Here is a 25,193-nt window from a genome sequence, read left to right as displayed (position 1 = left end):
TCTTGCACTAAAGGTTAAAGACAGCCAACCTCTGCCCTCCTCTTCAGCAAGTTTCAAGAATGGTCAGGATGGGAGGAATGCTGGAACAAAGTACCTGCCATCCAAGACTCCAGGCACAGAGTGCTTAACTACTGGGAGGCTGAACATAAAAACAGGGGGATCTCCACTGTGTATCTGCTTTTGCATAGTAGGTATGCAGCCCGGTGAGGGAAATGGCTGCAGGGCTGTGTTGAAACAAGCTACTTTCCCAAGTATGTCCAGAAGGGTCCCAGGGAGGAGGGACTTGTTCATTTAAGAAGGGCAGAGCCCTGAAAAGTCTCCAGGCTGTTTTAGTTCCAAGCCTATTAAGCCGAATTCCTCCTTTGAGAGCCTATATAGTGCCTCTTACCACTCCCAAGCCCCAAGACAATCTCTGGAGACAGGCCTCAGGCCTGGGTGCCATGCAAAGCTTTTTGTTTATTTCTTTTGCACTTGACCAAGAACGATGCTGAGAAGGGGTGAGGTGTCTAAATAGCCAAGATGGACGAAAGAGATTTGGATGTTACCCTATAGGGAACAGAGACCTCATAGAGAAGGAGCAGGAAGGAAGACAGACAGGAATATCCAGCACCTTACTCACAGGTTGTCCCAGAGGGGTGAGGGTCTGGTCTATAGGACAACAGAGATGAATGTCTTTAGAAGGAAATTTTAACAGACAACACACAAGTGCAAAAGAGGCAGCTCCTTGGGCAGACTGATAACTGCCAAGGCTCAAGCATGGGCCATGACTGATAGTGACAGCCCTAGAGTCAGATGGAGAACCAGAAGCCTGAATGTCCAGTGCTTCCCAGAGGGTAGAGAGTGACACAGTCTTTAAATGCAAGTCTCTGCTTAGGGTTAGCTGAAAGGGGTGCTTAGTGGAAACACAGATGGCTAATGCTTCCTGGGCTAGAGATGTAGAAACTGGGTTTGAGAGTAGATCAAACCATTATCCCTAGAAGCTGCAGGTAAGGACTCAAACTTGACTCTGAATAGTTATGGAGGGTGTAAGGCCACATCACATGCAAGTGCATGATCACTCGGGATTTCAGCCAGCATCCTCGGGAAAGGAAAAGGCCCTCACTTTGCCTCCAAGCTTCAGAAGGCAGAAAGATGAAGATTCAGGCAGCAACGAGAAATGTCAGAAAGTCATTTATACTCAATACAGAGTTTCCGTTAAGCGTAATTAACATTTGCTGAGATGCTGGCTGTACTGGCTGGTTTTGTGTGTCAACTTGACACAGGCTGAAGTTATCACAGAGAAAGGAGCTTCAGTTGGGGAAAGGCCTCCATGAGATCCAGCTGTGGGGAATTTTCTCAATTAGTGATCAGGGGGAAAGGCCCCTTGTGGGTGGGACCATCTCTGGGCTGGTAGTCTTGGGTTCTATAAGAGAGCAGGCTGAACAAGCCAGGAGAAGCAAGCCAGTAAAGAACATCCCTCCATGGCCTCTGCATCAGCTCCTGCTTCCTGACCTGCTTGAGTTCCAGTCCTGACTTCCTTTGGTGATGAACAGCAGCATGGAAGTGTAAGCTGAATAAACCCTTTCCTCCCCAACTTGCTTCTTGGTCATGATGTTTTGTCCAGGAATAGAAACCCTGACTAAGACACTGACACAACAGATCACCTCTTTGATTCGTTTCTTCTTCCCCTTGTTGGGTATAGAGCCCAGGGCCTTGCATGTTAGGCAAATGCTGTACTACTGAGCTATGTCTTGGGCTCACCCACTTGAAGTTTTAAAGAGTAATTTTATTAGGAACAGAGGATCAAAATGTTTAGAGAGTGAAACATTGAAAACACTGAACTTGTCGCCTCAGAAGGGATTGCGATTGAAAATAGAAACCCATCTAAGGATAAGAAACCCATCTTTGGAGAACTCCCCAAGTCTTGGAAAAGGCTGCTTAATCTGAGAGCACTTCCATGAAAGGCAACTGGCCTCTGCATGAGCTGCTTGGCAGCAGGTGCTGGAGACCCTGGGTCTGGGTCTGGCTTAGCCTGGCCGTTCTGGAAGTGGTAAATCAAGCCTGCAGACTCCCTGCTGCTCACTCCTGCCAAGAATGACACTATGGGATATTTTCAAAACTCTCCCTTGAGAAAGTGACAGTTACAAGGTTACACGTTGCAATAATACAGATGGAACAAGGATGAGAACTCTAGAATTTTTTCTAGTCTTTTCATGAGAGTCATAAAGAAATACATAGCAAAGCTTTCTAGCAAAACAAACAAAAAGCAAGATCTACATGAAGTCAAAAAAAAAATCTTTAGTTAAGAATAAAATCTTTAGTTGGCATGGTGGTGCATGCCTTTAACCCCAGTACTCAGAAAGCTGAGGCAAGGGAATTATTTTGAGTTTGTGGCCAGTTAGGGCTTACATAGTAAGACTCTGTTTTTAAACAATGAATGGGGGAGGGAATAAAAGAAAAATTATTCTACTCCAGAACAGGCTTCCCTTATTATTAAGGGGAAAGGGTATTAATTTTTCATACTTTTGAGACTCTGATACCTGAAGCCAATTGGACACTGAACATCCTGTGTTTTCCTATCATCATAAACAGAGGATGTAGTGAGTCTCTGTTACCAACTGTGGTAGGAGCCCAGGAATAAAAAGTTGTGTTTCTAATCCCTAGGTAGAATTTGGGCTTTCTAGTGTTATAAAGAACATAACAAACACCCTCGTATCCCAGATGTGCATGGGAAGTGCAGACACCTTTCTCTCTTCTCCAGGGAAGAGGCCAGATCAGGGTGCCACTGTGGAAGATGGTCAGGAGGCTTATGTTTATGTGTCACTTTAAAGCAGATACTTGCAAACTCTGGGTCTACTCCATAATCTAAGATACTTCAAAATCCCCCAGCGTAGGCTGAGCAGGTGTGCAGACCCATAACCCCAACACAGACAGAAATAGCCGTGAATGTCATCTGCAAAGTTGAAGCCAGCCTGGTCTACACAGGCTTGTTAGGGCTACACAGGGAAACAACAAAACCAGCAAAATCCCCCAGGTTGAAGCTTATACCCTGGCCCATTAAATCACCATCTCTATATTTCTTTTAAAAGTCTTGGTAAGGAGTTTCTGATATCCTAAGAAACTTCAGGGTGAATAGAGTGTGGTAGTTTAAATGAGAACGTCAAGCACTTGAATACTTAGTTCATAGTGGTAGCGTTTAGGTAAGTTTTAGGAGCTGTGGCCTTGCTAAGAAGACATGTGTCCAGAGTTAGCCATTCCTAGTTAGCTCCTGCTTTGTGCTGGCAGTCCAAGATGTGAGCCCCCAGCTTCCTGCACCAGCTGCCACACCATTGCTCTGCCATCATGGATTTGAACCGTCTCTAGAGCTGCAAGCTCAAATAAACTCTTTCTTCAATGACTTGTTTTGATTGTTTTGTTGCAGCAATGGAAAAAGGTAACACACAGAGCTAAACAAATTGTCACCAAATCCATCTGAGACCCTTCTCCAAATAAACCCAAGGAACCACAATGTTCCCAAGAGCAAAACCGAGTCCTCTCCCTGCCACTCTCCGGCTTTCTCCACACTTGTCTTGGTCTGGTAGCTAACTGTAGTATGAAGAAGGTGCCCACTGAGAGTAAAGGGGTTTTCAGCCCCTTGTTGGACATAAGAATTGGGAAGACCATCTCACAGGGTCTTCATGTCAAGTCCACGTGACACTCTGCCCTGAAGTAGTTCTCTGGAATCACTTGAGCATACATCACCACATCTCAGAGTAGCAGCAGAAATATACAGTAAGGTTTAACCCAGGGTTTCTGTCTCCACACAACCCAATGAGCAACAGCCTATAAAAAAGCTATATATACACATCTGCTGCCAAGTCAGAAAAGTGGGTTCTGTTTCACAAACTATTTTTGAAAAAAAAAAAAAAACCAGAAAATAAAGGCATCTTTTTGTTCTCCTCAGGATTATTAAGTGGTCCCCCTGGCACTGGCTCTTACGAGTGAATCTTTGGGGAGGGCATGACTGGATAATCACAGCCATACCCTATCACTTTGGTCTGGTGTTAGTTTTCCAATAGAAACTAAAACTAGCTCCCTTTGTTTCATGCTGTCTTGTGAAGTTGATTTCATTTTTGTTATAGACCATTGTGTTTAATGAAAAACTTCTCATGAGCCAGAGTTCGAAAGTGGCTGTATACAGCTGTGTTGTATGAAAATCACAGTCAGTGATTAAAACCAGGTGTAGAATTAGTTATACAGGAATGGGTAACATATACAAAAAGGATCCATCTCTCCAAGGAGGTGATGCTATAATATTAATTTGCATTTTCACCCCTTATAGCATTTTGAAAATTGGCTCTGGCTCACATTTCCTTAAAAAAAAAAAAAAGACAACCAAGCAACAACAAACCCCTCAAAGATATATATATGCTCCTAAGTTTCATTGCAGAACATTCTGGAAACAATTTAATAAATGTTTCAGTTTTGTTGTCTCTCGGTGTCCCTAGGGTATTAGTTACAGGACCACCAGAGAGTACAATAATTCTCAAATGCCTTACATAAATGGATTTTTACATATTTTGTACATAACCCTTAAAATCCTCTAGAGTATTCTAAATCATCTCTGGATTATTAATATTACCTAGCATAATACAGATGCCATGTACTAGCTGTTGTACTGTTTCAGAAATACAGACAAGGAAACATTCTATAAATGTTCAGCACAAATACACATTTTTTAAAAAATGGGTTCCATCTGCAGTGATGCAATCTTAAGATGCTGAACTCACCAGTGTGGATGACTGACTATTCCCTTATGTCCCTGCTTTACCAAACATGGAAACATTTAGCCATTAGCAAGGCCTTAGACTACATGGAGAGGTGCTCACCCTGCTACAGGTAGGAATAGAACTCTGGGGTGCTGAGAGGATGGAAGCCAATAGCTTATCACCAACCATGTCAACCACAGTGAAATTGAGAGAAGAGGGAGATGGGTGAAGTAACACTCATTTTAAGTCTTCTTGTGGCAACTTAAGTTTACTGTAAAGGAAGTTAAACATGCCTCCATTACCAACCTGCCTCCCTTTTTATTCTCAGTCCTGAGACAGCCTCACCCAGCAACATCCAGGGCATGAGCTACTGCAGGAAGCTAGCAGCACAGCCAGACAAATGAGTATGGGACAGAAGAAGATGAGAAGAAGAAGAAGAAGAAGAAGAAGAAGAAGAAGAAGAAGAAGAAGAAGAAGAAGAAGAAGAAGAAGAAGAAGAAGAAGAAGAAGAAAGAAGAAAGAAGAAGAAGAAAGAAGAAAGAAGAAGAAAGAAGAAGAAAGAAGAAAGAAGAAGAAAGAAGAAGAAAGAAGAAGAAGAAGAAGAAGAAGAAGAAGAAGAAGGAGGAGGAGGAGGAGGAGGAGGAGGAGGAGGAGGAGGGGGGGGGGGGGGGAAGGAGGAGGAAGGAGGAGGAGGAAGAGAAAGAAGAAAGAAGAAAGAGAGAGAGAGAGAGAGAGAATGCAGTTGGGTCCAGTGTAGTGTATGAGATGGGTCATGATCTAACTCTCAGCTGGTCCTCCCCACAATGCCAGGCTGACTGTACAAAGAAGAAGAGGACATATGGCACCTAAGCACTGTATGACAACATCCTGAAAACATCAGGATATGGATACACTGAGAGTAGGTGTTCAGTGTTTCATTACTGGTGATTACATTCTCAAAAGAACAAAGTCTAGACCCACTTCAACACAAGAACAGGATTGATGAGATGTGATAATTTCATTAAAGCTCAGTAGTTCAGACCTTAAAGAAGCTTTCATTCTGACTTAAGTAGATTTCTGGAGCAGGAAATAATTGAGAGTCATATCCTCTCTGAGCCTGGGCAGAAATAGACACCGGGATAAACACCAGTTGGCAAAGGGGGTCAAGAAGTTTAAAGATCTCAACATGGATTTATAAGAAGACTGACCAATGGATGCGGCCCAGCTGGCCCCTCAGCATCACTCAACAGCCTTGGCACCTCCTCTTAGAAACACGTGCACGTGTGTTAAAGATTTTTGCAGTTGTTCCTGTGACTCGGTTGCATGGTTCTCAGGCGTGAGCTATTTAGATGACCTTGTGTTGCACTATAAAAGGTTGGGTACAATTGTCTACATCAGACTTTACAAAACACTTTCTCATAGCCCAAATTCCTAGAGGGAAAGATAACTTCTAACCTTAAAAAAAGTTCAAGATATCCTGAATTAGACATTTGTGGGTTGAGCTATCAAATGGAGGCATTATTAAAGCACATATTTGTGGGAAATACAATCTCCTATGCATTTCTATATCAGAGTTTGCTGACCATTGTGTTATGTCCATTCATTGTAAAGTGTTTCCCATGCATAACCCTATGCAATGCCTGTGTTAACAATACTACAAAAGTGATGCCTGCAGGTTCTCAGACATTTAAGAAAATAAGAAACACAATGCATATATAATTTTTCCAGGGATGCAAATATGTCATTACTGAATATCTAGATAGTTTTGGTATGTCAGCTCAGAGGATTATACAAAGACAGAATTGTTGCCTCTGGAACAGCACTGAGTGGCTACAGCTAACTTCAAAGTGGTACCATGGTCCCTCACTTGAGGTGACAGTAGATGAGTATGCTCAGGACACCTGCTAAGTAAGCAGGTTCAGTTCCTTTGGGGTGCACTGACATTACCGCAGACGACATGGCCATCCATGATTGGCCTTTTTGCTTCTTTTCCTGGGTTGTCTGAAAAGTTAGACATGTGAGTCCCAGTGGACTGCTTAGCAAATAGCCAAAGCAACAAGACAGGACATCTCATCAAGCACTAACCTCTCCTGCTCTCCTCCTCCTCCTAAGCAAGAACCATGCCGGGGCCCAGCCTACCTTGGTGACAGACAGCTCCTTAGACTTGGACTCAAACAGGTGCTCGAGTCTGGAAGTGTCCACCTTAATGGGTTCCAGTTTTGACCACAGGAATTCCCTGCACCGGCGATTGTTCTTACTTGGCCACTCAAAGGGCCGGACTTCATTCCAGAACAGTCGGATCGTCTTCTTTTTCTTGGTGAACGCTGGCTGACCCCTGGGTACCTGGGACCACCCTAAGCCCTGAGGAGTGTTGAACACAGGAGAGGCCAATAAATTACCGGGGACTGGTGGGGGAGGCACGCTGTCCAACAGGGGTGGAGGGGGTGGGGGTGGCAAACCCAGGAAGGTGGGAGGAGGTGGAGGGGGTGGCCCTGGGGCTTCCCGGTGGCCAAGATCCACATCCAAAACATCAATATCGTCCTCCTCCCCTAGGTCTGTGAAATCCATGTCTTGGATTCTGAGCTCCCTTGGATTGGCCATGAGCTGGTCCCAGATGTAATCAGACTCAGTCTTCAGCTGTGCTGGGGGTGTATCCGGGACCTTGTCGTGAGACTCCACATCAGGAGAGATGGCTCCTCTCCCTACTTCTCCACTGTTGAATTTCTCAGCAAATGCCTTCACACTGCCCCGGTTGTCTAGACAGCCAATGTCCACCCTCTTGATGCTCTCCTCTGGGGCCTGAGAGTTGGCCTGCAGAGTGGATATCCTGGTGGCAAGGCTGGCCACTGCCTCCACCTCCTGCGCAGACCTCCCAGGCTCCCCGTCATCCTTTTCCTCATCTTCTGTGGATTTTCTGTTATGGGCATACAGCATGTCCAGCATGAACCTTTTGCTGGTAAGGATGTCACCACACTGTCCATTCACACCCACATCCTGAAGGCTGGTGGACCACAAACCTGAAAGGACACGAGAAGGAAGTGGTAAGAAAGTCGCAGGGAGCTTTAAATCCACAAGAAAACCAGTTATGTATGAAAACAGGTGGACACACAGGAGCAACTCCAAAGAAAACACTAAGATAAGGCACTCAAACCAGATGGTCACAGCTGAGCAGTCAGTCCAGGCCTCCAGAATCATCTAAGTGGCAGCACTCCTGGCTCCCAACTGTACTACATAGCATCTTCCCTTTCCTCCTCCCGTGGCAGGATGTCACAATCTAAGCCACCATATATAGGTAAGGCACATCTGTCATAGCTAGACTAGGGAAGGTGGGAAGTGCCCCCCTACTCCAGGGCAAGTGCTAGAGGGACATCTGTCCCCTGACTCTACACCACAACTATGCTATCAGTTCAGGTGAACAGTCTCATCTCAAGGAGCTTTAATGCTACCTAGAAGTCTTCTCTCCTTCCTTTGAAATGACCCACTCCCCGCCTTCCCTTTGACTTGCCTGCACAGCTCATTCTCTGGGCTGTCTTGCTTCTGCAGTTTACCAGTTTAACAGATGAGGTCCAAAGAGCTCTGCCACTCAGCTTCCAGCCTCCTACCTCCATGACAGCACAGTCACAGCCTTTCTCCTGTGGCTGTCTGCAGCTGCCCCTTATTAGAGCAACCACTCTATTTGTGCATTAGGAAACCACTGGGTGATTCTCTGCAATCCTCTGCCCTGCTTCTTGGTCCTCTCACCAGTACTTCTCTGCCCCTCCTACTGAGACCTTTCTGCCTCTCCCACCCCCGGGGCTCTGCCGTAAATACAGGTATACTTTCTCCTGACTCCTCTTTTATCTCTACCTCACTCCCAGCTTCTGATCTTTCCCTTTAAGATAATATTGCTTCTAAAAGTTGTTTCACTCGCTGCTCTTGTTTCTCTCCTTGTAAGGCCCATAGACACAAGCTTCTGCTTACCCAGCCCTTTCCAACTGTTTTTTCCAGGCAGCCGGTGGGGTTCAGTGTCCTAGTCTTCCATTCCAGACTTCACACTCACCAGGTCTGTTTCCCTCTTTCTGTCAGCCCCTTCCTCACCTTTGACCTTGACCTGTCCTCAAACTGCATGTCTCACTCACTCTCTCAGCCCCACTCAACCTAGTCTCAGAGCTTTCTTTAAAGCTATTCATGAATGGGTCTTGCAACCCCACCCTTCCTTCTGGAGTGGGTTTCTGTCCCCTGATGGCAGCTTTCTCCACCCTAGTACCATTCCAATCCTTGGCACCTGCTTTGTGATCCTCAGTAGGTAGCAGAGCTAGGCACCCTGCTAACAGACATTCCCTCCACAGCAGATCCTAGCCTCTTTCCTCCTATCTCACTCTTGCACCATCCCAGCTGGCCAGCACAGCTCTCCTTGTAAGCAGGGAGTCAGTTTTGATAGCAGATAATGGTCTTTCTTAAGAGATAGTCACTTTCTTTCTCCATTGTTAGGGAAATGCTGGCTTTTCTTATGACAACACAACAGGGTGGTTATTTTAAAGATGCTGGTATTCTTGCCTATTTCTTTACTCTTTTAATTCTTGTGTACATTTTATACATTATTTATTGTCCCTCTTGTCCTTGACAACTCCCTTTGCATTGTAGTCTACTTTATTTGATATTAATATAAGTTATCTCTATATTTTATTATTATTATATAATTGTTATAATATACATAATATATTTTTGACATATTATATAATATAACTTCTTAACTTTTCATTTCCTCTGTCAGTGTGCTTGACAAGAGTTACTCAATGACATTTTTGTAGACATTTAATCTCATATTGCTTAGTTTGGGTATTTTTTGTCTTGTTGATGTTTTGCTTATATATTATGGGTTCTGATTTTTGTGGAGTGGTGTGTGAGTGTGTGTGTTTCTTGTGTTTTATTGTTGTTTTTGGTGGGGGCTGGGGGACATCTTTTTGTTTGCCTGTTCTTTTTCCTAAAAAGAAAGAGAAACGGCATGGGCTTGGGTGGGCGAGGAAGAGAAGAGATCTGAGAGGAATTGGGCACAGGTAAAAGCATGACCTGAATATAGTGAATGAAACGAAATTGAAAGAAAGAATTTTGCATAGGGATAATTGGTTAATTTTTTTAAACAGCTACTGCTAAACTAATAATTGAAGTGTCAGGGCTTAAATGTGCTGTTTATTTGCTTTTTCATTTATTCCCTTGGTTTCTCTTCCCCTGGTCTCTCGTGGGATGTGTGAGCATCATCATCATCGTTTTAATTCACCTTGAATTAAAAATGAAAAAAAATAGTGTTTTAAAGTACATATCTTTACACATTGTTCTTAGTGGGCTCTGGGTATTACAACACCTCCAAATTATCCCAGTCGACTGTACTGATTTTATAATGTAAGTGTAGTACGGAACCTTCGCTCCATTGGCCTCTGGGCTTTTCAAAGCACCTGGGGCATTTTCTCTACAGGGATTGCAGTGTTAATTGTCAAGGCAACTGTGTTTCAACCTTCAAACTTATTCTCAGCAACCTCTAGGCCAACTGTGCTCTAGGCACACAGCTAGGAAGTGAGGGCTCACAGCAAACAAGATAGACATGCCCAGCACCCATCCAGCTGTTCTGCAAGTGTCATGGCAAACTAGGAGAATTACCACATTCAGGGCTGAACATGAAACCAAATGAAGACAAAGGCACCTGGAATGAGCTGCAGCTCTTTCGAGCTTTACTTGGTATCACTACAAATTCACTTCTTAGTAAGAGACACAATAGTTAGAGAAATACAATGTCTCTATGACTTCATGAGGAGCATCTAGTGCTGTCATGACAGAGTTGCCTTGACTCTGCTGCTGCTAGACACTGTGAACAGTGTGGAATTTGAGGAGCCAGTAAGTTCCCACAAATGAACTAATCCTCTTCCCAATCCTCAGGTGAAGCAGAAAAGTCACCAGAAGCTCCAGTTTCTACATCTATACACTTGGATTCCACTTGCTCTTTGTGGAAGCGAATAGTAGGTTCCTGGGAGCTCAGAGGCTCCACTTTTTCAAAGTTGTCCTTTTTGGGGGAGAAAGCTGCACTCTGAGATCCAAGAAGGTTCTGTTCCCTGGTTTAGTTTTCCTAATCCACCTTGTTGATATGCTGAGCCCAAAAATGTTGAGTAACACTCATAACACTATTCATAATGTACAGAAATCAGCTAGGACCAAAGTTACCAAGAACTTATCTTGTGATCATAATTCTGTTAAAACTGAGTAATACATCTAGAATTTGGAAATAACTATATTACTACTTGGAAGAAATAAAATAGTCCTTCTTAGCACATGTGTATGCAAAACATGTGTAGCACATGTGTAGGCACAAGATTTTTAGTGCATTAATATCTAAGATATAAACTAATAGTCTTGGATTCCTTTCTTGTTATATCTTAGTGATAAGTAATATGTGAAATCAAATTCAGTAGTATGTTTTAACTGGGAAAAACATAAGCAATAAGTATTTTAGACTAAGTTATTGGCAGATCTGTTGGAAGAGAGCATTGTTTCATTAATTTATTCATTCACTAACTCTTCTGAGCTTCAGAAACTGTATTCTCAATGTTGTAACTAACAAGACTAAACAGTGCCTGGCTCAGGGCTCAGAATGGCAAGGGGAGCCTTGGGATTGAGTGTGTGCTCTGTTATATGGTTCAATGAAGGCTAGAGCATGGTCCATTCCTCTGCTGATAAGGAATGCTGATTTTTAATCACCTTGATGGCTTAAAAATCATGGATAGGAAAACCAAACCCAATGCTGTCACAGGTAGTATGAAAAACCCTTTGAGCCAAGTCACCAAAACCCTGATGAGATCCTTAGGGTCTAGATATACAGCCTAATATTCTGCTTGGTCCCTAGCTGTAAGGTTCTCAGTTATAAATGAATTGAATGGAGTCCAGGGGTAATACTAAAAAGAGAGAGTTATAGAAGGAAAACCACATAGGTTACATTTACCAGTGGACCTAATACAATGTGTACAACTACCTAAAGCCTGTATGTGCTGGTCCAATATGCCAACATCACCTCCATGTACTGTGAACCATGCTGTTTTACAAGTACTAATTCAATTTGTTTCATATATCTATTCTAGCCATGGTTTTTTATATACTTCCCTCAAACAAGTCTTCTAAAGGAATAGATGACATCACAACCTGTCTAAACTTCAAGCAGAAATTGGAACACGCCAAATTTGCCATTATCGACATTGGAACCAATAAAGAGAACCTAGTGGTTCCTTTCCCACAGCTTGCTCCTCAGCACGTTCTACCATCTGGACCCTCTAAACCACCCATGGAACTAAGAGATCCCACAGGATAGAAGGCCACAGAGCCCGAGCTCTAGTGGGAAGCTGCTGGCTGACTGGCACCATGGGACAGGTGACACAGCTGAAGGAGTGAGCAGTTCCCACAGGTCACCTTGGCAGGGTAGCCTCTGGCCAGGCTCTAAAACAGCAGAGCCTCTGCACATGGAGAAGGGGTTCCATTTACCGGTTGCCCTGTCTTCAGACAGTTTGTCTTCCTTCTCTTCCCTCTCCAAGGTGCTGCTGGAGGACGAGATGCTGGAAGCAGAACAGTTGTCCCTCTCATTCACCTCTTCGTTTTGCCTCTCTTTTTCACTCAGTGAAGCTCTTTCCTCTGGCTCTAGCTCCAGCACCGGCTCTTCTTGGCTCTCTGCTCCCCTGTGGGCAGATGCTATGTCCTGGCTAGCTTCATCAGCACCTTGCCCAGCTTCTGCCTCCAGTTCAGGCTCGTGGTCCTTACCACTTACTGATGGAGACAAGAATAGAAATTACATTAAGAACAGAGGTCAGGGGTCACCCCAAAATTGGTCTGATTCCTCTTGGAAAAAAAAATCTAAAAGTAGCCCCCAAGAATCATTCCTGTTCTGTGGTTATTGAGCTAATGGTCTGCTGCTATGAACAATACTGGGCAGGTGACATGTAAGTCCACTTTAGAATGTGGCTATTAGACATGCCAGCTTTAGTGAGCTGAGCCTCAGAAATTGAAGATGTTGTAACAGCAACACAAAAGAGGTCAGAGAGCTTAGAAACCTGAGGATCCCACGTGTACCTCTAGCATTGTAGATGGAAAGGGCCATGTGGTACAGATATAGGTAGCCTCTAGAAGCTGACAGTGAACCCTGACTGGCAGTCAATTATGAACAGGGACCTGATCTACAAGTGCAAATTAACACTGAGTAAGTCGAAGGAGTCAAAGGAGTCCTCCCAGGTCTCCGAATCGGAGCCCAGCTGGCCACAGGAACCCAGCTGACCCATGCTGGGAAACTGCAAGACAACACACAGGAACTATTTTCAGTGGTGATGTTTTGGGCCATTTCTTATGCAGCAACATAAAATGAATGCAATGTCTTTGTGGGGGAAACAGCAAAACCCACAGTAAACCAAGCTGACTTTCAAGCGGCAGTCCAAAGCGTTCTGACATTTGAGGCTAATATAGGGAGGATGATTCCCCCTGGGATCAGATGCTCAGATACTGTTTGCCCAGTGGCATAAAGTTAGCCCTTCAAGGAATCACTTGTGTCTCACTTTGGAGAAGCCTGTGCCTACAATCTTGTGTGTACAATTGTCCTTTACTTGGATGTCATCTTTCTTTCTTCTCCCTCAAGTCTATGCTTAAATCTATAACCCCTTTCTTAATAAACTCCAACTCTGCTTCATAACAGATATTCTTAAAGTATTGGGATAGAAAGATGGCTTAATGGGCAAGAGCACTTGTGGCTCTTGCATAGGACCTGGGTTCAAGTCGCAGTCCCCACCATGGTGGCTCATACCATCTATAAACCTAGTTTTAGGAGATCCAAGAAGTATGCATATGGTGTACATATATACATGCAGGCTAAGTATTCATACCCATAAAGTTAAAATGTTTTAAAGTACGAGGTAGGATGGCTTATGTCTATAGTCCTGGCCCTTCAGAAGTGAAGGCGAGAGGACCAGTGATTATCTGTGACTAGTAGGGCCACACAGTGAGCTCCATATCAGCCTACGAGACTCTGAAAAAAAACAAAACAAAACAAAACCCTATCACCAACCAAATAAAAATAAAAACCCTAGATAAGAGGACCACTCATGGGCAGGGGCCTACCTGTAAAGCATCAGAGAATAGAAACACTGCTAGCAACAAGGCAAAATGCTCGCATTCCCAGTCATGTGCTGCTCCACAGTGCAGTGAAATGGCCCTGTCTGCCTCATGCCTGGTTTTGCTGAGCAAAGCTCTCAGCTAAGAAATTTGGACAAGTAACAGAATGACTGAGAATATAGAAACCTCCAGCCAAATGCCATCTGGATAGGCCAGACGAGGCTGGGTCACTCCTGACAGCATCTGCCCTGGGCTGGAAAAGGCTACACTGCCAGGATTCTGACAGTTCCTAGAGAATGTGTGCTCAAGTCCTGAGTGTATGTGTGTGCACACACAGACACAGACACAGACACAGACACGCACACGCGCACACACACACACACACACACACACTCAAGTTGATGAAGACATTCAGGCAGGAACTAGAAGAGACCTATCCAGATCCCATAAAGCAAGTGGATCAGGCAGTTCCCTTGCTTGTTCTGTCTCCCCCAACCCCCTCTCTCTGGAGCATACTGCTGCCTTCAGGGTGGGGGAGAGATGGCCATAAGGTATTCAGGCCTTATCAGTGAGCCAAGCTCTGCCTTTATCACAAGGAGGAAAACAGCTCTCACTGGGCAGAGGCCCAACCATCATCAATTTCTTAGTAAGAAATTCTGCCAGGAGTCACAGCATCCCATCCCTGTGCCCTGCGTTCTTCTGAGAATAGAGCAGGGAAGTACCCAAGGAGAGGAAGGATGGGAAGGGCAGAGGAAGAGTAGAAAAGGGAAGAACTGTAGACATTTCTTATTGTTCTGGGTACTTTGCAGTCACCAGAGACGATATCCTGTGTGAATCTCACAGTGCCCTTTAGGCAGGAATTGGGAATGGCATAGTGTGTACCTTTCTCCTGCCTGGATGACGTTCTCTCATGCATTCATCCCTGGGGTATCTAATCTAGCACAGGAGCCTGGTTCAGAGCCCAGAGGCTGTCCCCAAAGTTGTCAGGTCTGATAACAGCAAAAGAAAACAAAGAGCCACATCCCTTTGAGTTCACACGCCTGAGAACAGGCATGCCATGGACTGTCCCTCAAAAGGAAAACCAAGGCTTTGCTCATGGGGAAGACTAAGGACTCCCTTTGGAGAAGTCCTTTTTGGTGTAGGAGAATCTCAATGCTGATTTCGTTTTCATTTGATGAAATGTGCTCTTTAGGAGAGAGATACACCCTTCTGGGAGCTTTACAAGCCTGGCAGACATGGAATATGAGCAACGGTGGTATCATGATGGGGCTGACAGAAAGCATATGTGTACACGCACGCTGACTTCAGAATAGCCACATCAAAATGACAATGTGTTTGCAACAGCCTAGCATGTGGCATGCATTTGGGCATTCATGGCGAGCATGTGGGGGACCTGGACAAGGGTGTCTTCCTGTGGCTCTGTCCCTGGCAGGGTGAGCAAGGACAACTTAGCAGCCCCTGGAGACCCAGTAAAGGAGAGGGCATACTCATGGCTGCCTGCTGCGGGACTGAAGTTGGCCTGGACCCCCTGTGCTGTTTCATCCCCATTTAACCTACAGGACTCAGACAGCCACACAGCCCTTGGCTGGCCAAGGGTTGTCTGGACAGATGTGTTACTAGATGTGCTAGCTCTGAATGAGCCACACACTCTCAGGAAGAATCAACACAATGCCATTCAAATATGTCAGAACCTAACTGCATGGAGCTTGGGCCACTAATATGTAATTCCAAATACTGGTGAACGGGGTGTTCTTCTCATGGATCTGTATGGAAATAGTCATCTTCAAAGTCACCTCCCACCTAGAACACGCGCCTCAGTATCCACAGGGTCTGATTATAAAGCTTTGGCATGTGGGGCTGTCCTGATCAATTTATGAGCATAAGTGCTGGTCATATACATGCAAGTGAAGCAAGACAAGCAAGGGATTAGGAATCAAGGCAGCAAACGGGAATGGAGGCTTTTTCCTCTAAGCATGTAATAAACCAGCGGTGATGCCCAGCCCCATTACCCTCTGCCTTCAGAAGCTTAATACACAATCAGGGTCTTGTGTGGACAGGCACCTGCCGGGGGTGACAGGCAGATCTGAAGGGAGCAGCAGGCTAATGGTAGACCCTTCTCTAGCCACAGCTGGAACAAAATTTTTGAAGGACCACATCTTCTTTTCTCTCATCTGAGAGGCCCCATCTGACTCAGGAACTAGTTCTGCCTCACAAAGTTCCTGTTATTCCTGGTCAATCTAAAGGAAGCACCTATGAAGACCCAGAGATACTACAGCAAGTTCCACAGCATTCTCTCTCTGTTTTCTCTTTAATCAGGGCTTCTCTTACTGAGAGTCCTCCATACACACAGGCATTCTTTTGGGGTTATGTTTCCTGTCTAGCTACAGGGTAAGAGGCCAGTCACAGGAAACACAGCATGGAAGTCTGCAGGAAATGAAGGCTTTCATCAACACCTGGGGTGAACACAGTGTTTTTACCTCCAAGCTACTACTAGTCTCAGTAGTTAACAAGAATTTCTCTAGTTCAACAGTGATGTCAGTGGTGGCAAATACACTGATGTCCAATCAGTTGCACTCTGACACTAATGATACAGGCACAGGGCCAGAGATCCTAAAATCCTGCATGGCAAGGCACATGAGTCCTGTTGTCCCATGGGCACAGCACAATGCCAGCCATTTAGCTCCTACTACCAATATAAAACAGATAACAACATCTTGCATGTGTTGATATCAACAGCATAATGCACTGGGAAGGTGGTACCCAGGGAAGAGGTAGCAAGGTGCTTTCATGAGGTCCAGAAAGGATGTGTAAATCTCTATGTCAAAAGGATATTTAAGCAACATCTATTACTAGTGAGAACACGCTAAGCAGGTAGAAGAGGGTATGTAGAAACCTGGAGTATGTGCTATGTGGAAAGAGTCAAAGATGTTCAGTGAGGTTCAGCTCAGAGTACAGAGGGAGCTGGTCAGCCATCTAGGGCAAGGACTATTGGCCTTGTGTACTTAGAAACACATCTGGGACTCTACCATAAGGGATAGAGACAGGTGCTTCAGGTAGAGCACAAGCATGTTTTGTTGTTGGCTAGAAGAGTCCCCTATCTATGCCTATGTCAGGCCGAACGCTCTTCCTTTTGGAACAGCTGGTCTTTCCTGTAAGCTAAGGCTGAAGCTCCAAGCAGGATGGAATAGTCAGGAAGCAAATGTCAATGATGAGACTGGGTAGAAAGAAGCAAATGTCAGTCAAGGCACCTCTATAGGGAAGGACTGCAAATAAGATTCTAGAACTAAGTACCTACCGAGACCTGCTGTGGGGAAGGAGGGAATGTGAGTTTGAGGAGGACAGGGATTGTCAAAACCCTCTGAGGTATACTTACTGGACATCTTGTATGAAATTTTTGCTGAGATCTTCCTGACCCCTCCATAGGGATGACTTGTGATAACCCTAAGAAGGCCAAAGCAAGGGGCTAGGGATGTATAATTCTGTAGGTATAATTTGCCTAGCATGCACAAAGCCCTGGGCTCCATCCTTAATACCACATTAAAACTGGATGTCATAATGTCTACCTATAATCCTAGTACTTGAGGGACAGAGGCAGAGGGATAAGAAATTGGAAATAATTTTGAGCAACATAGTGAATCAGAGGCTATCCTGAACTATATAAGACCCTGATAGAGAGGGGTGCCTATGGGGGGCCAGCTCAGATAACAAAGTGCTTGATGCACAAACATGAGGGCCTGAATCCATCTCTTCAATGCCTACATAAAAAGCATTACACCGCCTGTAAGGCAGTGTTGGGAAGACAGAGACGGGTAGATCTCTACAACTGTCTGGCTAACCAGCCTGGCTGAACCAGTGAACTCCAGGTTCCATGAGAGGGTCTGTCTCAAAAAAATAAGATAGAAAAAAAGTGAGAAAGAAACTCAAGACATGCACACAAGGCTGGGGCATCACAGTGGGACATTATGCCAGGGCAGAAGGGCCAGGGTGTTATCTCTTTAGCCTGTACTCATAAGGATCCCACTCTGACCCTGGCACTATGCATAATAGAGCAGGTGTCCTGGGCAGGGGCTGCCAGGGCACCGTCTACTTGTTATCATGTCCTGATTGGAAGGAGGACATGCGGCTCAACCTATATTTCAAGAGCTGCGTGGGGGGGGGGATTATGGGAGGTGCTAGGCAGACCCACTTTCTACAGGAGGAGCCATCAGGCACAAGTGACAGGGGAATACAGCAGGGAGGGGCTGGCGACATTCAAGTCGTCCACAAGTGAATGTGTCTCACTGAACTGCAGCACCAACAGACAGACACAACTCAGCATCGCCAGGACACACTTAGGGAAGGGCAGAAATATGTGCTTGGCCAGAAGCACGCTGACCTGATTCTGAGGGTTGAAAGCAGATTTCAAGGTTGGAAGGAAGATATTGGGAAGTGTGAGTGTGTGTGTGTTGGGGGGAACCTTAAACTCGGTTAAAGAATGGGATAATGTACCATTTACGCAGAGTGGAAAAATAACTGAAAAGGGGGTTGCTGGTATCACAAGGCCCTTGGGCATCACTCAATGGATCCCTCTTTTAGTTTTGTTCACTGTTAGTGTCTGTTTGAATACATGTGCATGCCTGTCACAGAGTATGTGTGGAGGTCAAAGAAGTCATTTCTCCCCTTCCACCTTTACACATGGGTCTCAGGGATCAGACTCAGATCATCAGACTTGTGCAGTAAGCCTCTCCATCCACTGACCCATATTACTGACCTTCAAGGATCCTTCTGCACCAGAGAAACAACCATTACAGGAGCAAGGGAGGCTGAGGAGCCAAGAGTCCCATGGACATGAGAATCCAGAGAGAGAAGGAGACACCTTGTTCCTTCTTTCTTCCTTCTTCAAAAGTCTATGCCATCTTGTACATCATAGAAGACACAGGGAGGGAAAGAAAGACCCAAGCATGGCTCTAGTTCCTCCTGAGTGTCAAAGGCAGCTGAGCAGAGGCCTCTAAAGCTCAATACTACCTCCTCATGGGGTCTTCAAGACCTCTGCTGCATGTTGGGCCTGGCTTAGCTGAAGTAAAAAACAAAAATTACTATGTATTAAGCATCTGTCCCACCCACAGGTTGTTCTGGGAAGCTTATTAATGTCACCTTATTTAATTTCCCCATCCATAATGCAAAGTGAAGATTCATGTCCCCATGTACAAAGTGAGAAAGCATCTTTGAATAAACAGCTTGGCCAGGACTATACAATGAGCTGAATACAAGAGTCAGGCTGCCCCCAACCCCACTTCTAGGGCTGGCAGGCAAGGAGAGACTAGAAAAGTGATACCAGTGCCCCATGCACCTGGCTAGCTTGCATAGGTTGTCAGAAACCCTTCCCATCCTGTGGTTTCTTCTCCTGCTTATGGTTCTTAGTGAGTGGCAGTCACTCACCACAGCCCTGCAAGCCTAGTAGTAGAACCATTTCCTATTTTCCCTAGCTGCTTCCTTGGGGTGCCTGACCACCTCTGATGGCCCCTTGTCTGCCCCACACCTCTGCCAGCAGCCTTTCTCTAAACATCTCTTCTGAGTCTAGACTACTGTCTTCCTGTGGGATCTCACTGACAAGCAGAGCACACAGGATGATGCTGGGTCTCTTACCTAGATCGAACTGCTCCATATCCTAATCACAGGTTCTGCCGTGTGGAAAGAAGGAATAGTTCTGAAAACCAACAACATACAGTGGGCAGGGACATGTCAATGGCTGCCTTCATCAATGTCCCCAGTAGAGGAGTCCAATGTCTACTTATAACATCTAGATCCAGTCAATCTCTGGGTGGCTTCGATCAGTTTTGGTCCATGATAGTGTCTTGATGGCTCTGCCAGAACTTGGCTTTCAGGCAGGTCTTATGAAACCATGGACGGGCCCAGCCGGTTCTATAACAGCTGCTCCAACAGCGCACTTTCCAGGGACCTCCCTAGTTTAGAGCTAATAACTAACACCATCAGCTTGAGACTTGAGGTTTAATCGCATAAATCTGAGAGAGGTCCCAGGAGAAAAGACTCACAAATTTGAAAATTCTTTAGACTTTGCCTTTGGTGTTGGGCCAGCTCTAGCTGAGCTGTTCATGAAGATTTATCTAAAGCAGGCTTTCTCCGCCCCAGTACTGTGGAATTTAGGGCTAAACAATTCCTTTACATGGGTAAGTATTCCTGCAGATTATAGGATTCATAGCTCTCTAATTTCTTCTCACTAGAGAACCTTAACATCACCTCCACAACCTTCCCACCACTGTGACAAATGAAGATGTCCACAGACACAGCCAAATGTCTCCAAAGTATAAAATCAGTCTGAAATGGAATCTGTGCATAGGAATATTTTGATTATTAATTGGGTGCAAACTCAGCTATGCAAGCTTCACAAAAGCATTGTGCTGTCGGGGATGGAGCCATGGCCAGCAGTTAAAGAGTACTGACTGTTCTTTCAGGATTGGGGTTTTGCTCACAGCACCCACATGGTGGTTCAAAATATTCCATAACTCCAGTTCCAGGCAGCCCAATGCCCTTTTCTGGCTTCTGTGGGCACTGCAGGCATGTAGTGCACATAAACTAATGTAAGCACAGAAACACATACATATTTTTAATGTAACATGTTATCACTAACAAAATACCAATTCTGCTATTGATTTGTAAGCCTTCGAAACTAAGGCCCCATCATTGCTTCAAATTTTAGAGCCAAATGCCCAAGTTTATAGCTAAGACACTCTACCTTACCTCTAGAGACGCCACTTTATAGACCTGGTAACCACCCTCCAGTGCTAACCATCAAGATTTCCTCCTTTAGCAACAGTGGAACAGTAGGAAGTTCTAGCCTTGCACACATAGGCCGTGCTATCGCCAAACCCACATTCTGACACTCTTAGATCACACTCAGTTCCACATGTTAGTCATACTCCAAAGAACTCATGGGGATACAGAAGAGCTCAAGAAATGACTGCCACAGCCACCAAAGCAGACCCAGGACCATAATGATAGGTGGATTCAAGTGCATCATGCATTTGGGCTCAGTGTTAGACAAGCTCAGAGGTGCTTCAGGGATGATCATTTTTAGGTTGGACATTCAACACAGTGGTAGAGTGCCTGCTTAGTTTCTGTGAGGTCTTGGTTCAAAATACACAGTCCCCCTACGTACACAACACACACACACACACACACACACACACACTAAGCATGCACACACCCATGCACTCATATAGCTGGGGAGATAGTTCAGCTCTGTCATGCATTCAAGCACAAGGACCTGAATTCAATACCCAGAATCCATTAAAGCTGGGCATGGAGCTATGTCCTCATAATCCTAGTACTAGAAATGTAGAGACAGGCAGATTTCTGGAGCTCTCTGGCCTGCTAGTGTAGCTTATGTGTGAGTAAGCTAGAAAACCCTATCTCAACAAACAAGTAGGATGACAAACTGAATAATGACATCTGACATTGACATCTGACTTCCATATGTATATGTTCCCATATGCACATACATATGTATGTATAAGTTTTTATGCATTATGAAACCTAATATACCATTATATATTATATATTATTTATATACACGCGCACACACACACACATATCTAAAATTTTTATTCCTCTCTTCCTTTTCAGAAGTCACTTCTAACTGGGAGTTCCACACTGTAGCAGCAGTAGCCAGTTTCAGGTTCAGTTACTGTGTGCTTGATAAAACGCCGTAAATATTCTATTTCATAATATAAACAGAAACTGGAATGCTGACCCAGGTCCTTGCACTGTTTATTGCTATCTTGTTATTTTGAAGTCATGTGATAAGACCCCGAACACTAGGTCATGAAGACTTTCTCTGAACTGTGGAAATATCATCCTGAAAGTTAGACACACTGGTTGTGTTCTGGTTCCAACAAGTTGCATGGGATAGACTTTAATCCTCACTCATCCTTGGATAAGCCTTTCTTTGAGAGTAAGACATTCCAAACTGGTAGAGTTTTCCAGAAGCCTCTCTGGCCCTAGTCAAGCTTCAATCAGAAGTGCCAAGGGCATCAAAGAATCATGCAGACATTAAGATGGGGCAGTCCTACATAGCTGCATCCAAACAAAGAAAATGACAGAGCCTATCTTTTTTTAATCAATAAGTTTTCAGGCCTCTCAATAATGCAGTTGCATCATAAATAGATGTTCTTCTGGGATGAAAGTCAAAAATCCCTTGATTATTAAATATTTATTGATGTTTGTCATGTTTGAGGTACCATTCAGCGTATAAACAACTTAGACATTAAAAAATTATATTACCCAAGGTATTCTCCAGGTTCATATTGTCTGTTAAGTCATAGCAAAGAGACAATAGAAGATCAAACAACTAGCAGCTAGGGACAATATTAGCTCTCCAGGCCAGTGTAATCTGACCAAGTATAATTAGAAACAGCTGGCCTGAGCCTGGGGCACAGCCAGACATCTCACCTCTAAATCCTCACCCCAAACAACTGTCCCCAACTTACATCTGTCACTCCTGGAAGTGACTTTCCAGTTACTCTAAGACTCCGCAGTTTATCTGCATTTCTTAGCAAATAAATCCACAAAGAAGAAATCTAGAGTTAGCACAAAAGTAATTGACAGGCAGGCCCAGAAACACAGTTCTTAGTCTTGAGCCTCGAGCATGTAGTATTTTTCTATAGTGGTTGAATGGACAAAGGGGTGATTTTAAGACATAGATATATTTTAACCATCAATTTGTCCAGAACCATACTCTCCATTTTCAATTAGTGTGTCTAGATCTTCACAAAGAAGTGTCCCTTCACAAAGGGACACTTGTCAATTCAGTGGAAAAATACCCCCTCAGGCCAGAGTTGTATATTCTGCACAGAGGGAGTTCCTTTGGTAGCCATGGAAGTGTCCTCTAGCTTTTCCAAATGAGAAATAGAAGATCTGACACATCTGGGCTGTCACTTTATACATAAGACCTATAGAGAATGTCTTCAGACAGGTGTCTGGCAAGTCTTAATGCCGTAAGGAGCTTAACGACAGAAGCACCTGAGGAGTGGGAGATACTTAACCCCAGGACCCAAAAGGACAAGGATAGAGACACAGACTACGTATTTTTCAGAAGCAGTAACCATCAGAAGTGGGCATGGAAGGGTTGGGTGAAAGGGGAGTATGAAAAGAGAGGGCTTGGCAGTAACTTTGAAAAACCTACCATGCAAAGGACAACAATGTAGCTATGAGAAAAATGACACAAGATGGGGAGATGGTAAGGCAAAGAGAGGACCCTGAAGCAAAGAGCACATTCCTTCTGTAGATTATCTGTAAGATGTAGAGAAGATCAAAGAGGTTGCATCAAAAAAGTTCCAAGAACCTTCTAGTATATCTATCGGGCTTATCCAGAGAAGCTCCAACTTAAAAGAAGCATGTCTGTCTCAAGCTTAACAAAATGCATTGCAGAGTCCCTGGTCCAAGGGGTGGGTCTTATAGAATCAGGATTTTAGGGCCTATAAAACCAGCATGTGCTTACTCAGCAATACTACAGCAGTGTACATGGGGAGTGGGTACCTGTGATGGTTTCTATATGCTCAGCCCAGGGAATGGCACTATTAGAAGGTGTGGCCCTGTTGGAGTAGGTATGTCACTGTGGGTGTGGGCTTTAAGACCCTCATCCTAGCTGCCTGAAAGGCAGTGTTCTGCTAGCAGCCTTCAGATGAAGATGTAGAACTCTCAGCTTCTCCTGAATCATGTCTGTCTGGATGCTTCCATGTTTCTGCCTTGATGATAATGGACTGAACCTCTGAACCTGTAAGCCAATCCCAATTAAATGCTGTCCTTATAAGACTTGCCTTGCATATATCCAGAAGATGTCCCAACCGGTAAGAAGGACACATGCTCCACTATGTTCATAGCAGCCTTATTTATAATAGCCAGAAGCTGGAAAGAACCCAGATGCCCCTCAACAGAGGAATGGATACAGAAAATGTGGTACATTTACACAATGGAGTACTACTCAGCTATTAAAAAGAATGAATTTATGAAATTCCTAGGCAAATGGATGGACCTGGAGGGCATCATCCTGAGTGAGGTAACCCAATCACAAAGGAACTCTCACAATATGTACTCACTGATAAGTGGATATTAGCTCAGAAACTTAGGATACCCAAGATATAAGATACAATTTGCTAAACACATTAAACTCAAGAGAAGGAAGACCAAAGTGTGGACACTTTGCCCCTTCTTAGAATAGGGAACAAAACACCCATGGAAGGAGTTACAGAGACAAAATTTGGAAGTGTGACGAAAGGATGGACCATCTAGTGATTGCCATATCCAGAGATCCATCCCATGATCAGCTTCCAAACGCTGACACCATTGCATACACTAGCAAGATTTTTCTGAAAGAACCCAGATATAGCTGTCTTTTGTGAGACCATGCCAGGGCCTAGCAAACACAGAAGTGGATGCTCACAGTCAGCTATTGAATGGATCACAGGGCCCCCAATGGAGGAGCTAGAGAAAGCACCCAAGGAACTAAAGGGAACTGCAACCCTATAGGTGGAACAACAATATGAACTAACCAGTACCCCGGAGTTCTTGTCTCTAGCTGCATATGTATCAAAAGATGGCCTAATAGGCCATCACTTGAAAGAGAGGCCCATTGGACTTGCAAACTTTATATGCCCCAGTACAGGGGAACGCCAGGGCCAAAAAGGGGATAGCATTGGAAATGTAAATGAGCTAAATACCTAATAAAAAATGGAAAAAAATAAGACTTGCCTTGGTCACGGTGTTTGTTCACAGCAGTAAAACCCTAACTAAGACAGTACCCAAGGAAAAGTAGACGTTACAGACATAGCATTGTGGCTACCTAAGGTCCTAAGCCAGGGAAGGATGCCAGGAGGAACCTCAGATTATCACTTGTTACTTTCAAGGTCTTGGCTGTTGGCTGAACAGCTGAAGACCCTCATTGTCCCAGCTCACAGAACCTCCTGCCTAGACCTGAAATCATCAGTATAAGGTTCCCGCCTTGAATAGAACGCACTCATATCTCCTGTAGCCCTCCAATGTAGGCAGGGACTCATGCACCTCATGTTCTTTTTATTAAACAAAACCAAGCAAACTAATTGCTATTTAAAACATGATTTTTTGCTTACCCTTAGTAGGCTTTAGGACATAAAATCCATAGTAAAATTTGTTTAAAAAACAAAAACAAAACATTGTCCTTCAGTGTTGGGTAACAACTGCCTATAAATTCCTCATGTTTCTATAGCCTGGCAAGCAGAGGCACTGAGAGCCCTTCTTCTGGAGTTACTTTCTAAGGATATGTACAGAGAGAAATGTTCTTGGAAGATAGAAATGGGAGAGAGAGAAAGAATATGTACACGAGAGTGAGTGAAAATATTCATC

The 25,193-nt window shown here is 44.4% G+C and overlaps 1 protein-coding gene across 4 annotated transcripts in view; it reads right to left on the bottom strand.

Annotated features, from left to right (window-relative positions):
• Fhod3 (formin homology 2 domain containing 3) overlaps window positions 1-25,193 on the bottom strand; it is a 423,897-nt gene that overhangs the window by 38,660 nt on the left and 360,044 nt on the right. For all 4 annotated transcript variants that reach the window (XM_021150413.2, XM_029472088.2, XM_021150415.2 and 1 more), the window contains 2 exons: window positions 12,207-12,485; window positions 6,846-7,723 (listed from right to left, as the gene is read on the bottom strand). In XM_021150413.2, the coding sequence (XP_021006072.1) occupies window positions 6,846-7,723; window positions 12,207-12,485 (1,157 nt within the window). The remainder of the gene's footprint in view (window positions 1-6,845; window positions 7,724-12,206; window positions 12,486-25,193) is intronic.

Source organism: Mus caroli, unplaced genomic scaffold, assembly GCF_978045245.1.
Source record: "Mus caroli unplaced genomic scaffold, Mus_caroli_1 scaffold_19, whole genome shotgun sequence".
NCBI classification, from domain to species: domain Eukaryota; kingdom Metazoa; phylum Chordata; class Mammalia; order Rodentia; family Muridae; genus Mus; species Mus caroli.
Note: the sequence above shows the minus strand (reverse complement) of the source record. Positions and strands in the feature narration are given on the sequence as shown.